Here is a 19,976-nt window from a genome sequence, read left to right on the forward strand (position 1 = left end):
TTCCAAGCTGTTCTGCATTCTACCACCCCCATTGTGTGCAATAAATCCTGGGGCTTAGGTAAAAATCCAAGTTTCCCTCTGCACACTGAACAATTCGAATGCATCATTAATGTAAATTCTTTAGCCATCATTTGGGTCAGAGGTCTGACTACTGGATTGCACACCTCTGTAGAGTCAAAACAGAAAGCAAGGCCAAATAATAACAGTAAAACAACTGAGAAGTTGGCATAAGGTTATCATTTTAAAAAAATGGTCAACACAAAAAATATACAACTTGAGAAGTCTATAACTCTTAATTCCCTGAAATAAAGGCCATTCTACTAGCAAAAAGGTAAAAAAGGTTACTTCAAAAAAAGAACAAATTTTTATTTAAAAAATAAATTAACCTTACCAAATGAATTAACCTTACCAAATAAAAAAGTACACTTTTGCATTCCCTTCTCTTTTGTTTTTCTTTCTTATTTTTTTCCATTTCACTGCACCACTGACTAATTTTTAAGAAGCACTGATCATAAACGCTCTTTTGCCTATAACTAGATCAGACTTAAAAGATACCAAAGAGGAAAAGATTCCATCTATTTCAAAGTCACTCTGTCAAATGAGATTCTTATTCAATGTATAGTAACCTTTGTATTGATTCTTACAATTTTTAAACTAAGTTTCAAGTACTAAATGGACACCTGGTTTACTTCGGTAAGTCCTTAGGGGAGAGAAAAAGTAACTCTTGCTACCCTCCATATAATAATACGTGAAACTCTTTAAACAGTATTAAAGTCTCCTCAGTCTCCGCTGCTTTGGTCCTTGTAGCTGTTTCTCCCTGGTCTGATTTTCCATTCATCCTTCCTCTGGACACAGGGAAGTTCTGAGTGCTGGACATGCAGTGAGAAAAACATCTATACTGTGAACTCAAACATGTCTTGTGCAAACAGGGCTGTGATGAGGTGCTACTCCTATCATCCAGTGAGAGAGAGATGAAGGACAGCAATCTAGCCTGTGTGAACTGTAAGGGATTTGGGAGACCTGGCTGGGACAGCTGATGGCATTCCTTGAGGCACACAGGACAGATGCTGTGAGTGGCACCAGAGAGTGCAAGCCCTGGAGTCAGGTCCCCTGGTTATTGCTTTATGTGCTTTGGACTTCACCACTCCGACTCTGGTTCTGGAACTGTAAAATGTGTATAAGAATACGATTCTTCCATTGCATTGCTTTGAGAAGTAATAATTAAATGGATGAAGCTTCAAGGGCAGTGCTCAGCATGTAGTAGTTGTTCAGGAAATATGTGACATAGCTCTCCTGGCACAGAAAACAGCATGCATACCTTCCACTTGGTTTTATTAATCTACCACCTAACACAGTAGTTTTATTTTTTGTTGTTTTCTTAAATTCAATTAAAGTTGACACACGGTGCTACATTAATTTCAGGTGTACAACACAGTGGTTTGTTTCTTTTTTTAATTTAAAATTTTTTTATGTTTATTTTTGAGAGAGAGAGAGAGAGAGAGAGAGCATGAGGGGGGAAGGGACAGAGACAGAATGAGACACAGAATCCAAAACAGGCTGCAGGCTCTGAGCTGTCAGCACAGAGCCCAATGTGTGGCTCGAACTCATGAACCATGAGGTCATGACCTGAGCCGAAGGCTGACACAACCAGCTGAGTCCCCCACGCACCCCTGATTTGACAAGTCTATACATTACCTTGTGTCACAGTGTAGCCACCATCCTAACACAAATTTTAATAGTGTTTAAGGAATAGCAATTGGCCACTTTGGTATTTGAATGTTGGTATTAGTATATTTAAATTTCTATCAAACTACTAGACGTCTATGTTGGCTACACTACCTTGCTTCCAAATAGCAATTTAATTATCACCAAAGCAGCACTGGAAAATTACAGCCCTATCATATGTCTTTGACCAAGAACACAGGCAATTCAATTTGAACCCATCTTCAAACTGGCTGCACCATCTCGCATCCAGGCTGACGGCCTGTAAAAAGAGACCGTCGATGGTGTGAGTTGCAGTTGAACTGAGTGCTAATTCAAGGTTGATAATGGTGGTATAAAAGTCCCCCAGATTTCCTAAATTTTAGGAATTTCATATCAAAAACTAAAACTTTTTACCTAACATACCGAGATATTCAGAGAAAACATTGTTACAAAATACAAATAAGCAGGATTCAATTCATTCACTCACATGAGCACCTGCTGCGTCTGAGACATCCTTCTCCACTGAGCACTAGCACGCAGACCTCTGGCACAGCCCTTGTCCTGAAGGACATCACCCTAGTGTGCAGTACCTCATGTCGCAGTGCGGTTTGCTTCAACGCCTGAACACTGTGTGCCTGGAGTTCGCTTTCCTAGTTTCACCTCTTTTGGTGAGACAACTGTAATGAGGCCAGGGGAGCTTAGCATGTACTAGTCACACCCTCTCCTGCTTGGAGGGCATGAATGTCAGTGAGGGCACGTGAAAGTGTACACACCTCTACTTGGATCACAAATCACTGAAGACGTGCCATAGCCTTCTAAAAATGAAGACAGTATGTGTGTCTGTGTGTGTTTTTGTGTGTGCGCGCACATGAGCATCAAGGCAGTGTCCACGGCACTGGGTTGGTTTTACAAATGAGGCAGGGCACAGCCACGTTAAAGAAAGTGCCATCTGACTTCTCCTCTATAAGTTGTGGGAAAACAAGTTTATATTCTCATATAACACAAATGGACGTTTTAAGAGCTTAATAGGTACACGTTAAGGAGCCTAAACAAAAAAGGCAATTAAACCAATAACAAGTTAAGTTTTGCTTTCAGAACAAGAAATATAACTCAGAGTAGATGTTGCTTTTGCTTGAAAGCAAATGTGACTTACTGCTTCCTAGTTGTATGATCTTCAGCGAGGTAACTGTCTGTGTCAGGAAGAATGGGAATTTTAGTCTCATGGTCTCAAGCCATTGTAGGTACTGTGTTTAGCATAGCACTTGGCAAAAAGTAGACATTCAATTAAAAGGTGCTGTTGTTACTATTATTATTATTTATACTCCCCACCTAATCTGGGATGTTTGCATTTTAAAATTGAGATGTTGGACAATTAACATGTTAATTCAATGGAATGAACCTTTAGTGATATAATTTCTAATACTATAGTATGGATTTAAAGGAGATACAGAAATTTGTGTATAATATGCTTTAGGTAAAAGTGAATAAAAATGAGGGTGACTACAGTGCGAGGATGTACAACTCTAACAGTGTGCATATGTATGTGTGTGTATATAAATTCTGCTGTAAATGACCACACAAATGCGAAAATTAATGCAGTAAGTTCTCTACCTCTGCTCATCCGATACCTCACTTAGAATTTCTCCACTCTTTAACTGATGAAATTATAGGCTTTCCTCCCACTCTCTCTTCCATATTTCCTTCTCCTTTTTTTAAAAAAAATTTAATGTCTATTTATTTTTGAAGGAGAGAGGCAGAGCGCAAGTCGGGGAGGGGCAGTGAGAAAGGGAGACGCAGAATCCGAAGTGGGTTCCCGGTCATGAGCTGACAGCACGGAGCCTGATGTGAGGCTCATGCTCTCAAACCTTGAGCTCATGACCTAAACCAAAGTCAGATGCTTAACCGGCTGAGCCACCCAGGCAGCCCTACATTCCCCTCTCCTTTGATTCCCGTGGCAGAGAGCCTGTGACACCTCTTGTGCTGGTTTGCCTGTTGTCTTCTGCTTGTGCACGTAATTGTCCCAATTATATTCCAAATTCCAAAAGATCACTTTTATTATGTTTATTCACCCAAAGTGCAGTTCTGAGCTGAAAAGGGGTAATATTTCTTAATAATATTCCTATGGACAAGAGTCAGTATATTCAAAAACGTAATCATTTCTGGGAGGCCTGGGTGGCTAAATCAGTTAAGCGTCTGACTTTGGCTCAGGTCACACTCTCGAGGTCCGTGGGTTCAAGCCCCACATCGGGCTCTGTGCTGACAACTCAGATCCTAGAACCTGCTTCAGATTGTGTGTCTCCCTCTCTCTCTGCCCCTCCCTCACGCATGCTCTGTGTGTGTCTTTCTCTCACTCAAAAATAAATATTTTTAAAAATTTTTTAAAAACAATCATTTCCAAAAAGCCCTCAGAGTCACAGGCAAGTGAACTTCAGAAAGTAAGATGAGCAAATGAAGTAACATTTGGAAAGTGACATTCAATTTTCTGGAAGAGTAAGTTTCTTCATTTGCTCATCCACCATCTTCTTTCTGTGACATAAGGAAAGAAAGAAAAGGATTGGAGCTAACGTGAACGGCTGAAGCCACAGGCACCACAGCAACACCCAGCGTTAGAGAGGAGAATGCAGAGAGGGATTTCTGCCCCAGGAGAGACCGAGACGCTCGTGACTAGTGCGTCATCGGGCTCTGGAGTTGAGGCAGGCCTACGAGGACCTCCAGGAACAGACTCAGCGCTCTGTAATGAGTATTCCAGGGAGTCAGGCTTTCCTGGAAGAAACAAATTAGTGTGAGGAGCCAGTACTGTGCAATTTCAGTTTTAAAAATAGCCAAGTGTTGTTAAGGCTGCGATGTGCATGGGAGAAAAAGAAAGCCCTTGTTAATACTTGCCTCGGCTTTCACGTGGAAATGGAGGAGCTACACTGAAATTCTTGCCTGGCAAATACTGCCAAGGTCATAAGGTTTGTATCACTTGGAGTCACTTTTTGGTCCTTCCAATGGCAACATTTGGGGGGACTGTGTCCCCCTTTGATGAAACTGAGCTTGCAGTAAAGAACAGCCAAGGGATGGCTCTGCCCCTTTCACTTAGGACCAGGGCTGTGTTAGGCTGTTGTCTCAGCTCTTCCTTTGCCCTAATTGCCCTGGGAGGCTGGCAGGGACATTCCCTGCAGCCGTGCCTCTGCTGACTGCAGAGACCCCACCTGGCACCCTAAACTGGTGCTTCAGCACTTTAGGTAGGAATGAATGAAAAATCAATCAGGATGACTGCAGTGGTACCCTGCACAACTCTAACCTAGTTTGTCCCTAATCTTCAACTCTTCACCATCGACCCAACCAGTGTTTAAGATGGTAAGTGAATCTGTAATAAACGTGCTGCTTTTGCTTCATCAGGGATTTTTCTTTTTCTTTTCTTTTTTTTTTTTTCAGGACAAACAAATCCAACCTGCTTAGGACTCCAGATATAAAATGAGTGATGCTGTCAAGTTTCATGCAAATATTCTTCTTTTGCTGTGGTTTAAGACTCAGTTCTGAATTAGACCGGGTGATACTCACATGCAGATATGTCAGATGGTGGTTTTGTTAAGTAATACTTCAAATTCAGAGATCCAAATAATTTGTAATCCTTGCCATATCTTTTGTAACTAACTGTAACTTTCTATATCAAAACAGTAGTGATTTAAATTACTAGATTTACAATTCTGCAAAGATAGAGTTAAACACTATTTGGACTCTGGCTGCATGAGGGAAACTGGAATTATTCAAAGCTGCAGTCTTCAGCTCCCAAAGACAGCTACAGTAACTTTCTGAACAGATTGGGTTAAATATTTTTACAGACCCATTCTATGATGATAAGACGGTAATAAGTTGTGCAGTGCAACACTCCAAAGGGTTCCAAATCTCACAAGCCTCTTTGTATGTGATGCTCTCACAGTGAAGAAGATTCTGTGGGTTATAAACATGAAGAGTCTACTTCTCCTGGTGCTGATTTCAATCTGCGGGGCTGATCTTCATTCAGACAACTACACTCTAGATCATGACAGAGTTATTCACACCCAAGGTAAGAAAACGCAGGTTCTCATATGAAAGTCAATTAATTCCAAGTTACTTGGAGTTGGGGTGCGTGGTTGGTGTTTCTTAATTTTAGCCCTGCAGCATTGGCTTTTTCTTTCCTTTCTGTTAATTGGTGAACATGCTCTCTGGCTTTTGAATGTTATTGCATTACAGTAGAGCACTGAGGACGATTAACGTGGAATGGCTTAGGAATGTCCAACCGCAAGGGGCTGATGCAATTGTTCAGGGCTTTTTACTACAGTTGGTGTCTTCCAAGTAGAATGAAGGGCATAAAAGTTTATTTAAATGTAAGCAAAAGGAGGGAACACTAGGGAGTAAAACTTACGATTTAAGGTCATTCTGTTCGAGTGACCATTAAGGAAAACAGTGTGAAAATGAAAGTCGGACAAGCTAAGGTTCAGGAAAGAGTAACTCACTCTATGACAATCTCCTCTGGCAAAGCTTTAGTTCCCATAGACCAGCCTATTGCTCCCGCATATGTCTTTTCAGCTCAGCTGAATCCTAAGCCTGAGAGCTGTAGGCTGCAGTACAATGCAGCTGTTTCCTCAGTCCCAGCTTCAGACAAGGGACATCCTGCATTAAGAGAGCTGAGAGACTTATGCAATAAGAAAAGATAGTTTTAAAGGAGCTGCAGCTTTTCTCTTTGCCCTTGAATGCTGAATAATTAAAATAAGAATTATAGACTTTAACAGTTTAAGCACATGATGATATTAATTTTAGATGAGCTCAGTGTGGGGACCAGAAGTATTGTAAGTTTGCTCAGAGACGTAAAACATTAAGTTACATCTTCAAGGTCAAAAGTATAGTCTCCGAAAACTGCATTCACTGTTGGAAAGTGTGGTTGGTGAAGGTCAAATGCTAGTCTGGCTCGAAGTATTTTCCTGTATATATTATGACAGCACAAATAGAATTCTGAATTTGATGACGTCTAGCTATTTTAGAGATCTTTCAGTTCTCTTTGCTCCCCACAGCTTTAGGTTTTCCAATGCTGGACCGTGAAAAGGAATTATATAATCATAAATTTTACTAGGCAAGCTGCTGACTCAGCAGTTTTCTTGAACGTGTCGAGCAGAATCCAGGCTGTCTCCCAAAGACTATATGGTATTTACACAGAGATTTTTTCATGAGGGATAACATCCTTTAACATCTAATCACAGAATTAAATGCAGCCAAAATAGTAATGCCTAGTCATTACCAATAGCAGTTTTAAATGCAATGTAAAATAAATTCTAGCTGTGGTTTCAAGTAATTATTAAATTCCTGTGACATTATTAACTATGTACAAACCATTTAGCCTGAATTGCACCCAGAGTATGAAAATATTATTTTTAAAATGTGTTAACATGTTAAAACTTACTCCTGAGGAGTCTCTAAGTCAAACTCAAGTTATCTCAGCAAGGAGAACTTCAGTTCTTCCAGCCTTTCCAAACCCATATACTCTGCTGAAATTCAGTGCAAAGGAATTTCTGACACAAGGGGTCAGAATTATCCAGATCATTTATTTGCATGTACTACCACCCAATTTTTTAAGTGACCTGATAGTCCTCCTCATTTTAATTGTAAATTCCTATTCTTAGAAAGTTACTCACAGCTTTCAAGTAACAACACTATACTTTGCTTGTGGAAGGTGATACTGAAATGTGATTTGGGACAATATTATGATGCTATGTCTGTAAGTCGGAAGTTATTTTAATATTGCCCTAAATACCCATCATCGTTATTTTTATTTAATAAAAAGTTGTCTTTTTTCTTGAGGATTGTACTCAGATTGAACTTTCATATTCTTCGGTCCTTCAGAGAAACACCTCCAAGTGGTCTGCCATAATTTCCGTTGACTTTATACAACACAAAAGTAAAGCAGACAGCACAGCAGATAATCATGGAAGCAGATGCCCTTTATTATTTGCTGAAATACTACATCATTTTTGCACGTTTGAAACTGTTATTAATCAAACTTGGCACAGAAGGCATTCAAGGGAGCTGAAATCCTCGTGAAATTTTATATGAATTTTGCAGTCAGAGGATTAAATTAGTAATATAAATCCCAAATTCCTGAATTGAACTGAGAAGCAGTATGAGCTTCTCTCAGGGATAGAAAATTGCTCAAGAGTCATGTTACTGCAAAAATACCTCTTCTATCTCCCATTTTTCATTAAGTCTCTGCTTTTGTACTCTAAGTACACCAGGCCTAAATAACACTGGAGGAATAATGCTCATCATCCTCAGATTCTCCTTGGCTGCCATGGTAAAAATGTTCAACGCTTTAATACATCCTTGAGTGTCATGCATAAGAGTTACCTAATTAATTTCCTGAAGGCTTCCTGCCAATTTTGTTGTAGAAGTTTCTACAGAGATAGAGGCACAAAAACTTAATGTGGGTTTTTTAAAAAGTCAGATTACCAGGAGAAAAAATAACAACAACAACAACCAGCAAGTGTAGGCCTCTATGCAAAGTGTTTTTAGTGAAAAGAATTATCTGGTGATGAAAGGTCTCCCAGATTCCCATGGAGGAAAACACAGCTTTAAAAAAATTTGCACATGCACTAATTTAATCTTTTTTTTTTCTTGAATCAATTTGGTTACACAAGAAAGCAAATTTCACTTGTCTGTGAAGTCTGCTATAAATGAGTAGTCAAGATATTTCATATATATTGAGAACAGATTATATGTCATACACTGTCCTCAACGTAGGAAAGGGTCATTTCCTCAAAAAGTTCTATAGGAAGAGATGGTTTCCGTTAATGCCTTCTCCATAACACTCTCAACTAATGGATTATATTCCTCATTTCGTAATGTGCCTAGTCAAACAACTTCTATATCCTTTGAAACTTGAGATCATTGGGAAGAATTTTATATGGAATTCCAAAATACACAGAAGCACAATTTTTAAAATATTTGGATCAGGTCCAAAAGCTCTTTGTGTAGACTTTCAATTGCTAGTAGAAGTTCAGAGATGATGAATATACTTTTTAAAGTACAAACTTAAGACAGAAATGTTATGCTCATTTGCCCATTAACCAATGGGAAAAGCAAAGCAGGTGAGTTATACTGACTATGTAACTGCTTGACCTAATCCAAGTCAGAAAGCCAGCACTTCCTGCCTCTAGTGTTCAAGAGAAGGTCTTCTGACTGCAAGTTCAAGAGTTTTACCCATGCCACTTACTTGCTTTAGACCTTGGACACTAATCTCTTCGAGTGTCACTCAGTTATCTCAGTTATCACTTCTAGGAAAGTAGGCATTATCATGATTCCATAGAGTTCTGTGAGAATTAAATTAGGTGATGCATGGAAAAGTGCTTAGTACTGAATCTAGCACACAATAAGCTCCTGCTAGATAATAGTAATTATCGTCATGGGTATTACTTCCTAACCGTAATGGAAAACTGATGTTTATGGGTGGAGGGCATGGGTTAAGTGGGTGATGGGGATTAAAGAAGGCACTTGGGACAAACATTACGTGTTGTATGGAAGTGTTGAATCGCTAATTTGTACATTGCACTGTATGATAATTCGCTGGAATCTAAATAAAAAGTTGAGGGGCGCCTGGGTGGCTCCGTCAGTTAAGTGTCTGACTTCAGCTCAGGTCATGAACTCTCAGTCCGTGAGTTTGATCCCTGCATCAGTCTCGGTGCTGACAGCTCAGAGCCTGGAGCCTACTTTGAATTCTGTGTCTCCCTCTCTCGGCCCCTCCCCAGCTTGTGCTCTGTCTCTGTCTGTCTCTCAAAAATAAACATTTAAAATAAATAAATAGTTGAGAAAAAAATAATAGCAACAACAACAGAAACCCTAACTTTTCAATAGAAATAGGAACACAAATACCAGTAAAAAAAACCACTGGTTATCTTTTCAAATTCATTTGTTAACAGAATCTTATCATTATCTTAGTTCTAAGGAAGTAAACATTTTATAAGGTATCTTCTTTGTCCTCTTTAATTTCACAATTTAAGCTTTCTCCAACAATGTTAAACATCATCTGATAATTTTTACTTTTCTTATGGAAACTGAAGCTTTCCAAACATAAGTAATATTTCCCTTAACATACTTACTCGGTGAACACAGATAAGTTACCTTAAATTCTTTGAAAGAATATTAAGAGGAAAATATAATGTATGTCTGGAACCCCAGCGGAAGTGGACACGCCCACTCTGTGCGGTTGATCCTTTCACCCAGTGTGTGTCCCAAACAACTCCTCTGCTTCAGTTTAATATGTGTTGCTTATGCTAACACGCCTCCCTTGCCTCATCAGACTGTGAGCTTTGTAATACCCCAACTGTGTGGTAGTGCTTGGCTGGCACATAGTAGGTACTTAGCGTATGTTTGTTGAAAAATGAGTACAAAGAGATACTTCCAAATGATTGCTATCATAATGAGTGTTTAAGTCCTGAGTCATTCACAGCATTTAGCACACATTGTGTGGGCTTAATGAACATTAAGGACCGCTTCCATTCTGTAATGTTGGCATAAATTAAATCATAGTATACAGAACTTAGGAATTTAAAAGAACTAGTGTAGATCATCTAGAACAATACACCATTGTACAAATGAGGAAATCAAGACTCATACCCTTTAGTTGCTTGTCCCAGGTTGCACGGCTGATGAGGGGAAGTTTCTCAGCTAATGCCCTCCCCTTCTTCAAATCTGGGCACGTTTCTCACTTTCTTAATGAAATGTCCCTGTCAACTACATTCTGCCCCTTCTCTGGCACCCCGATTTCTCTAATACTTTCTTTTCTTTTTCTCTATAGCACTGATTATCTACTCTACTTTTTAAAGATGTTTATTCACTTAATTTTGAAAGACAGAACATGAGCAGGGGAGGGGCGGAGGGAGAGGGAGACAGAGAATCTGAATCAGGCTCCAGGCTCTGAGCTGTCAGTACAGAACCCGATGCGGGGCTCAAACCCATGAAGCAGGAGATCATGTCCTGTGTCAAAATCGGGTGCTTAACTGACTGAGCCATCAGGTGCCCCTCTATTCTACTTATTTTTATGTAATTGTATCCATCTCTGCTACATGTGTCCATCTACTCCACAAAAGTAGGTCGGGATCTTTGTCTGATATATCCAGTCACCTAAACCACTACCTGGCACGTAGTAGGTGATCAATACATATTTGTTGAATAAATCCAGGACCAAAATCCAGGCACGTTTTCTAATCAAGCTATAGTCAGTGTTACCAAAGCAATGAATGTGATGTCTTTCCAGTTCATGGAATGAGAGGCAGCTGATGAGAATTAGAAGTGTGATAGCAAATTTTGTTTGGTTGTATGCATGGCTCGCATACTGCACATAGCATCTTACACTCCACGAGAGTGCACCAGGGACAGAAGGCAGTAATCTTCCTGATGTGTATATGCAGCTTTGAAGACTATTCGATTTACATTTGGTCACTGCAATGCTATTCTTTTCCTTATGTAATATCTGCAGAGTTGGGATCTGGTGGTGCAGAGCGGACCACAGGGGATGGGATGAATTTAATAATTTATGATCACAAACCATTCGCAGAGTCAACGTTTAATGTGAGAACTGGATACGTCTTCCTCCAGCTTAATTTTCTCTCTTACGCTTAAAACTCATTTGGACTCTGAGTCTGTTATAAAAAAATTAATAAATTAATTCATTTTTGTATTTTTGAGGCAGAGTCAGGCTGTTTGTCACAAATGTAAAATCCAAAGATTAAGTATATTTTTCAAATTGCATTTAGAGAAATATATATACTATTGACGATTCTATCTAGAAATTACTGGCTATAAAATATCAGCAAAGTTCATCATCAAATTATAAAAATTAGCAACACCATGAGTATTGGATGATCTTTCTAAAATCTATTAGTTTATGATAGGACATAAAGCCAAATACGATAATAAGAACCAACTACATTATCATTTGGTCAGACTAAGAATATGAACATAATAAATGAGCCCTCAAAGGAAGGAAAATGTATATATAATCATGCATATGGAAAAGTACTCATGAACTGCATACATACATATATGCACTTAGTGGTGCTGCTGTAAGAAAACACCATAAATTGGATGGCTTATACATAACAGAAATTTATTTCTCACAGTTCTGGAGGCTGAGAAGTCCAAATCATAGCACTGGCAAATGTGGTGTCTGATGAGAGCTAGTTCTTGATTCATAGAACATGGTGGAAAAGAACAAGGTACCCTCCTGGCTCTTTTCTGTAAGGGCACTAATTCCATTCATGAGGGCTACACCCTCACCACCTAGTCACATACCAAAGGTTCTACCTCTAAAAATCATTACGTGGGGATCAGTGTTCAACATATTAAAAGAAAGTTTTAACTTTATTTATTTTGAGAGAGAAAGTATGACTGTGGAAGGGCAGAGAGAGAGGGAAAGAGAGAGAATCCCAAGCAGACATGACACTGTCAGTGTGGACTTCCATGTAGGGCTCAAACTCATGAGCTGTGAGATCATGACCTGAGCTGAAATCACGAGTCAGATGCTTAACTGACTGAGTCACCCCGATGCCCCTAACATATGAATTTTGAAGGCATACATTCAGTCTATAGCCAGCACCTACTCCTAGAGGCATAGAGGACAGAATGATAAACAGAACACACAGTCATTGTGTTCATACAGCTTTTCATCTAGTGAGAGACAGACATTACTATGAATATAGAACTAATGACTATGATAACTGATAGAGAAATTATGGAATACTACAGAGAAGACAGCATTACCTGTTATCACTTTTATTTAAACAGAAGCATTCAAAAAAGCAGTTTCTTTCCAGATAAAAGTCAAATATGGCAATACCTTTCTTCAACTATAGTCACTGGATACACACACATGTGTACGGTTATATACATATACACACATATGCAATGGTTATAAACAGATAAAGCAAGGGATGAAATGATTCTAGATTGATATATAATTTCTATAAATTCCTTAATCTTGATTCAGAAATAAGTATATTTTCACGCCAATTTTGCATCTGCTAGCCCATGCCCTAGGCTTCTCTGCAGTTGTGTGTCCTTTTGAGAAAATCTGCAGTCAGGCACTTGATGGACATTGGCCTCTTTCAAGCAAAGCACTGGGTTCTTCTCTGAGGAAGGACGGGATCATTTCCTCAGTGAGATTACCGACAAGATTATGAGGGCAAAAAATGGTGACCAAAAACGAACAAAGTAAGTGTTAAACAGAGGTGGAAACATGGAGAAAAGAGTAATGGGCAACTAAAGAAAAACCTCTTACTATTTAGAACTTTGTGTCCATACTCACTAAAGTTTTTTTTTTTTATCACTTAGTAGATTTAAACTCATAAAATACATTTTAAGAATATTTCTATGCTTGTTACTGAGTAACCTGGAATGCTGATTCTGTGTTATTCTATAATGCACATTAAAGCAATACATTTTAGAATATTTCCAGGTATAAAAACCTACATTTAAAAATCTCTTCAGGTAGCAACAAATTCACACTAACAGCCAATGCTTTCTCTATTCCGTTCTGGGTGCTGAACTGGGCAAATCATGCAGGAAGCCAATAATTATTTGGAAACTTTCCCAAACACCGAGAAAACCCATTTAATAGAGAAACCTTTCCCTTTGGTTGCAATTTTGCAAGAACCAATGTTGACTCAGCTAAAGAGTGACCTATAGCTTAATGGCTGAATGTTAAATTAATCTCAACATTCTATGTTTCTTTGACTTTACTAGATATCAAGAAAATAATAGATTTAGATTTCTTTATTGCTTTGGCTCTTTATTTTAAATGTAAAGTGAAAAATTACTGTTTTAGAAGAGTCTTTTGGCATAGAAAAATCTACCAAAATGCTAAGAAGTTAAAATATTTGATTAAGAGGTTATCAAACTGATAATATCCAGTGGAGATAAATCTTTCTTATGGCAATATTTTTATTTTAAAATGAAAACACTGAAGAGCATTAAGAAATGTAAAAGTTCTATAAAATTTATTTTAAAATATTTTGTGTCTATTGTAGTAGGACTAAATGTGTGCACTCAAAAATGTAGTCAATACAAACAGTATGCATTTTAATCTTGTTTAAATTATTCATGTTGGTTACTTGACTTCTGTGCTTACTCAGTGACAAATTACCACATGTATAAGCTCTGAGTAGTATGTTTTCACACAGTTATGGATTATTCTGTGAGGTATATTGAACAACGTAAGTTAAACAGGAATTCTCCCTACATTTTCCAAACACTGTCCACTTGAAAGGGTCAGGGACATTAAAGATATAAACACAGAAAGTTGCTACCTCGTCCATCACATATGAAATGAACAAGACACGTTACAACAGGGAGCATTCACTATAGTCAAGTGTGTTAATTAGGTGAAGAAGGTGGAAAAAAGGAGTGTTCTACCACATTTCTCAAGAGGGATTATAAACCTAAAAGAAGAACACCATTGAAAACCTATCTTCTTGAAGTCTGGAGATTTCCACTTCTAGATGATTCTATTTGTAATGGTGCTTGCTTTGCCTCCTTGCTTTGCTTTATTCCTGGAAAGTACTGGAAATGATGTTTGCATATTTGGCTCAGAGTTACAGAGTTACTGAATGGTAGTGAAAGCACAGGTGAACAAGAGACATGGCAGTTGAAGACAGGTAGGTTTCCTTATAAGTCACAATAGGCGTTATGTAAATTTCTTATGTTCTTAGTTACAGGACTGTATTTTTTCAATATGGAATTATGATTAGCTGGGGCTAATATTATTGCTAAGAAAAAATAATGAACATTTTCACACCATAGTTTATTTTTCCTGTTTTTTGTTTTGTTTTGTTTTGTTTATTTTTAAGAATGGACGGGTAAATTTTAAAGTTTTCTTCCCTAGTGTAATGTAGGTTATGAACAATTCTTACTTTCTTTTGAAATGTGTCATAAATTATGCTGATAGGTTTTAAATCTCCAAAATATGCATAAGATTGTTTTTAATTCTCACATTGTCTTTTATCACACAATCACTAAGGAGGAGTCTTGTAGCTTACATAATGAAAAGCTGATTACATAGTTAATACTGTACTTCACTGAAATGTTTTCATGGAAACAGAATATCTTATTTTAAAAGATGAATAAAATAACAGGTTTTTATAGACTGTTTACAGTATACTAAGATCGACATTACTTCAAAACAAAGCTTCTTGAACTTCAGTCTCTTTTCTTACAACTTTAATATGGGCCTCATATGTAACTAAATAAATGAAACAAAGGAACACATAAGCAATCAATATAAAAGTGTTTTTAAGAGGAAAAAAAATGTTGTGAGGGGGCCTCCAAGGGGGTGTGGGATGAATTGCTTTAGAGGAGAGTCAAGAGGGATTCTGTGAGCTGAGATCTCACAGTGAGCAGGAACCAGTCACATCAAAAGCCAGGGACAGAGCACTCCAGGTAGAAAGAGTGAGAAATGAAGAAAATTCTCTGAGATGGGACTAACATGGTGTCCTCAGGCTGGAAAGCAGCTGGAGGGACTGCAGCCTCACAGTGACAAGGGTGTGATTTAAGATGAGATTGGAAGAGTAAGCAGGAGTAAGACCATATTACTTTATATTTGGTCTAGAGTATAGAGTTCAGACTTGACTCCAGAAGCATTTAAAAGCTCAGGGAAAAGTGCACTGCGAGAAACTTTTGGAATTATTAGCACATGGTGCTATTTATAACCATGGATCAGATGAAAACACCTAGAGAAGGAGGCAGTGCAGGCAGAGATAAGGAGATAGCCCTGGTCTGAGCTTTGGAGATGCTCAACACCAACAGGTAGGGTGAAAGAGGATGCAATGGTCACAGGTTTGCTTCCCAGAGTCTGAATCGTGATCACTGATATACAGTAATTTTTTTCTCCTATAACATTTTAAAAAATCAAAATTAATTATAAACATTTTAAAATTGGAGAAATTTGCATGAAAATGTTCATTTCTAGCATCTGCTGAAAATTCCAGAGACCTGCTGTTTTTCAACCTGCATTCCCACTGGACAACGTCAGTGGGAATCGGTATCCTGCTCCCCATCAGAATGGATGGCATGGTCCATTCCACTCCCTGTTGTTCCTCAGTACCTTGGTGCGCCCATCACTTCCCTCAGCCTTGCCCACCTGGGCATTTGTGTTCAACTGACCTTTCATTTGCTTCAGCACTCAACTCGATACTTGACACATTATAGACTATCAATTTATGATTGTTTATTGTAAAGAACCAAAAGATCCCTTTCGCCCCCAGGATTGACTCTGTGACAGTATTATCTTGATGTCTTGCATACTAAGTGAAGACTTTAACCATACTGGTGTATAAAGCCAACAATGTCTTTTCTGCCAATCATGGATAACTTGACCTTACCTTTCACCACAAAGCGGAAGTGGTCTGAGCAGAGACAAATAGACTTGAGCTCTACCCCTTTACTACATAAAGCCACATTGCCAATAATTAAAGAGTGTGTGGTTAATAATAGCCTAATGAGGAAGACTGACTCATGCTAATGTTTTGGTTTCCCCGTACCCTTTGAAAGAAACCTGTATTACAGTTAAAAACCTGAAAAGTATGTTGTTGTTAGGAATGCCATTCAGCTTATTAGTGAAAATTCAATTTTATTTTATTTTGTGTAATGTACTCCTTAATCTCTCTATCACTGTGATTTAGTTTAAAGTAACAGTAATTAAATGCTGTTTCATTATGAATCAAACTTTGATAACATAAATTTAAATTCTGAAAATTATCAACCAGAGCGGATAACCCTGAGTTGACAACAGTAGCAAGCCTGTCTCTAGTACTAAGCCAGTTATATTGGACGAAGCAATGGCAGTAATACTAACAAGCAACTATTAACATTTAAAGCCACTAATTATGTGTGATCCACAACAGAAAATGAACTATCTGGGTCATCTCGTTTAGGACTCACCACAGCACTGAATGAAGGTGGTTCTCCTCACTGAAGTTGAGAGAGGTTTGAAGTTTGCCCCTGGTCATATGGTTATTAAGTGGAAAGCTGGGATTCAAACTCAGGCAGGCTGACTCTCATGCTCCTAATCCAAATAGGAGTCAACTCTTGAAGACCGCTGAGTGAATCAATAGGTGAAAATGGCTCTCATTTTATTCCATTCCATCGATATAACTATGTTTCAGAAGAAATCAAATCACTATTTTAAAAAATCTGGTCTTGGACCTTGAGTAAATTATTCTTATGGACTATTCCTATTTCTAGGAGAAACCTGGCCACCGTAGTGATTCTTAAGAAGAGTTAGAGGAGACGCTGTCTCTCTCTCTCCTAGAAATAAATAAAAAACATTTAAAAAAAAAAAAAAGGGGGGCACCTGGGTGGCTTAGTCGGTTAAGCGTCGGACTTTCGCTCAGGTCGTGATCTCGCGGTTCGTGGGTTCGAGCCCCGCGTCGGGCTCTGTGCTGACTGCCAGCTCAGAGCCTGGAGCCTGTTTCAGTCTGTGACTCCCTCTCTCTCTGACCCTCCCCTGCTCACGCTGTCTCTCTCTCTCTCCTAGAAATTAAAAAAAAAAAAAAAAAAAAGAAGAGTTAGAGGAGGAAGGTGGAGTGGCAGCTGCCAATGCATACATGCCACCGCTTTCCATAAGTGAAGACTGTCTGGAACCCCCCAGGGAAAGTGAGGAGGAGGCAGGAAGAAGTTGGATTCTCTAGACGTATGTAGATTTGAGTTATCTGAAAAGACTTCAAGATGGTGATCCTGGATATAGTCCTGTCCTGTTAAGAACTACTAGATTAGCAGAACCATAGAAAGTTGATGAGATGTCAATTTCTCAGGAACCAATACTTTCTAGGAACTATCTTCTGAAAGAGCACAGGAAAGAAGCCAATGTGGAAGAGAGAAGCTGGTTTGCATACCAGGCACACTTTGGACCTTAGTAAATATTTGTTAGTAAGAGACACTAGGCACTCATGGTGTGTCAGGCACAAGGCTAAGTTCCCAATGAATTACCTCATCTAACTCACACAAGAATCTAGGAAGAAGGTGGCTTGACTCCATTTTACTCAAGAGGAAACAGAGTCACAGGAAAGTTAAGTAACACAATACAAGAGTCCATATGCTTAATCAAAGAATTATAACCGCTGAAAACATAGATGAACAAATCCTGAACATGGAAAAACAAAGCCCAAAAAGAACTTAACAGACAGATCTAAACATCCTCATCATACTTTACTTCTTCCTGCTAGAAAAACAGATGAAGAAGAGACAGAATATTTTTCAGGATGTTAACACAATTTCAGGTTTACCCCTGAGAACAAAGATTTTTAAACTGTGTTCAGTGGATCCCCTAGAGCTACCTGGAGGCTCCTGATGCCTGTTTCAAGCAGAGAAGCTCACCTTTTATCAGATATATGTGGCAAAGCTTTGTCTAAGATATCCTATGGGAAGAAGAAGTCCCACTGTCCCAGAAAAAAAATGTTTTTCTCATTTTTCAAATATTGCCATAGATCAACCTCTAGGGTCTAAAACAATGATAACATGTATCCCTATTTTTTTTACTATGAAACTTGGATAAGACAATAACACCATGCACATTCATGATAAACATCACTCAAAAGCAATACTATATTTTGGTGTGGGCAGTTTCCCATTACAGAATCAATTTAGCTCTAAGGCAAGGAAGGAAGATGGATATGGCCAATATGTAAGATAATGCTCCGTAGCACATCACATCAGATAATGCAAGTCTTGACAGAAAGGACAAGTGCCATTTAAGGACATTGTGAAGCCACAATTTCTAGGCAATTTGATTCAGCTGCAGATTGATAGGAGCTAGCAGGGCACAGACTATACAGTAGTTAAGGAAAAAGTGGGCCCTGGCAGGGGGTCAGAGGTAGATGGGGGGAAGAGGTGTGTTCCTGTACTCTGTGAGTCCAAATGGCAGGGTTGCAGATGGTGACAAACAGCTATAATCCCTTTATAGCAAAAAGCAGTCCTTGCCTACCATATTTTTAACACTAGACTGGTCCGTTATAGTCAAAACTAGACAACAATCAGTACCTTTGTCAATAGCTTCTTCAAAGAAAAGGGAAAATGAATTCAAACGTTCATGCTTTGAAGACATGTTTAAAGATAACATCTTTATCAACAGAGGCATAACTCTATAAAAATACAATCCTGCAATCACACAACAATATACTGCAGTTGTGGCTACCATCGTCTTGTGCATCTCTCCAGAGGTACTTTCGGCAAAGCTTTGTGTTTATTTATTTGTCAATTAAATTCCCTCGGCTATTTTATTTATTTTCATATCATTTTATTTAGCATGGGCATGGGTGAAATATTTTCACAGTTCCAAATTTTTAAAATATATAAATGTGCATAATGAAATTCTCTCAAGATTCCTCTCCTAGATATCCACCTCACCTTCCCACAGGCTACCAAAGTTATTAGTTCCTTGTGTTTCTTGAAATCCTTTCAGATACAGTTTAAGCAAATATAATGATTTCTTTTGAATTTAAATAAATGGCAAGAAACACATAGAAAATTTTTCCTATGTATCCTCAGGTCAGACTTTAAATTTGTAATGTTTATTTTTGAGAGAGAGGAAGAGAGAGACAGAATGGGAGCAGGGGAAGGGCAGAGAAACAGGGAGACAAAGAATCTGAAGCAGGCTCCAGTCTCTGAGCTCTCAGCACAGAGCCTGATGCAGGGCTTGAAGTCCCGGACCACAAGATCATGACCTGAGCCCAAGTCAGACTCTTAACGGACTGAGTAACCCAGGTGCCCCAGGTCAGACTTTGAACTCCAGATGAAAGCAAAGATGGGCTGCAGACAAATCCAAAGAAGGAACCTAAATCTCAAACCCAAATCAACTAGCTGAGGACAAAGGGCAAGAATGGATCCTCATTAGAGCTTGTTCTCTGGCCTTTTCAGGTTAGCTTTTCCTGAGATGCTGAGTCCCAGCAGAGAGGCTAAGCATCCTTTGTGTTTAGAAACAGCTGGGGAAGAAATTGAAGCTCTGTTTCTGAAAAATTAAAAGCAACCATCCCTCAGAAAGGACACTAAAGGCTGTCTGGAGACAGGTCGGGGGGTGGGGGGGTAGGGAAGAGCCAAGACAGCAGAAAGGGCCCACATAAAAGTTTTTAACGCACAGCTGACTAGACACAACAGAATCATGGCCAAACAATGGCCTCAGACTCCTGGCGGGCAACTTCAGGAGAAAACTAGAGTCATTCCACTTTGAAGGAAACAAAATATTCACAGGTGAAGGTTAATGAGTAAGATGC

At 38.8% G+C, this 19,976-nt stretch overlaps 1 protein-coding gene across 1 annotated transcript in view; it reads left to right on the forward strand.

Moving 5' to 3' along the window:
- Nucleotides 1-19,976, forward strand: part of HAPLN1 (hyaluronan and proteoglycan link protein 1) — a 72,298-nt gene that overhangs the window by 32,637 nt on the left and 19,685 nt on the right. The window contains exon 2 of the mRNA XM_039241055.1: nt 5,630-5,755. Coding sequence (XP_039096986.1) covers nt 5,656-5,755 — 100 coding nt within the window. The 5' untranslated portion in view covers nt 5,630-5,655. The remainder of the gene's footprint in view (nt 1-5,629; nt 5,756-19,976) is intronic.

The sequence above is a fragment of the Hyaena hyaena genome, unplaced genomic scaffold, assembly GCF_003009895.1.
Source record: "Hyaena hyaena isolate Hyena2069 unplaced genomic scaffold, ASM300989v1 scaffold_188, whole genome shotgun sequence".
In the NCBI taxonomy this organism is placed as follows: Eukaryota; Metazoa; Chordata; class Mammalia; order Carnivora; family Hyaenidae; genus Hyaena; species Hyaena hyaena.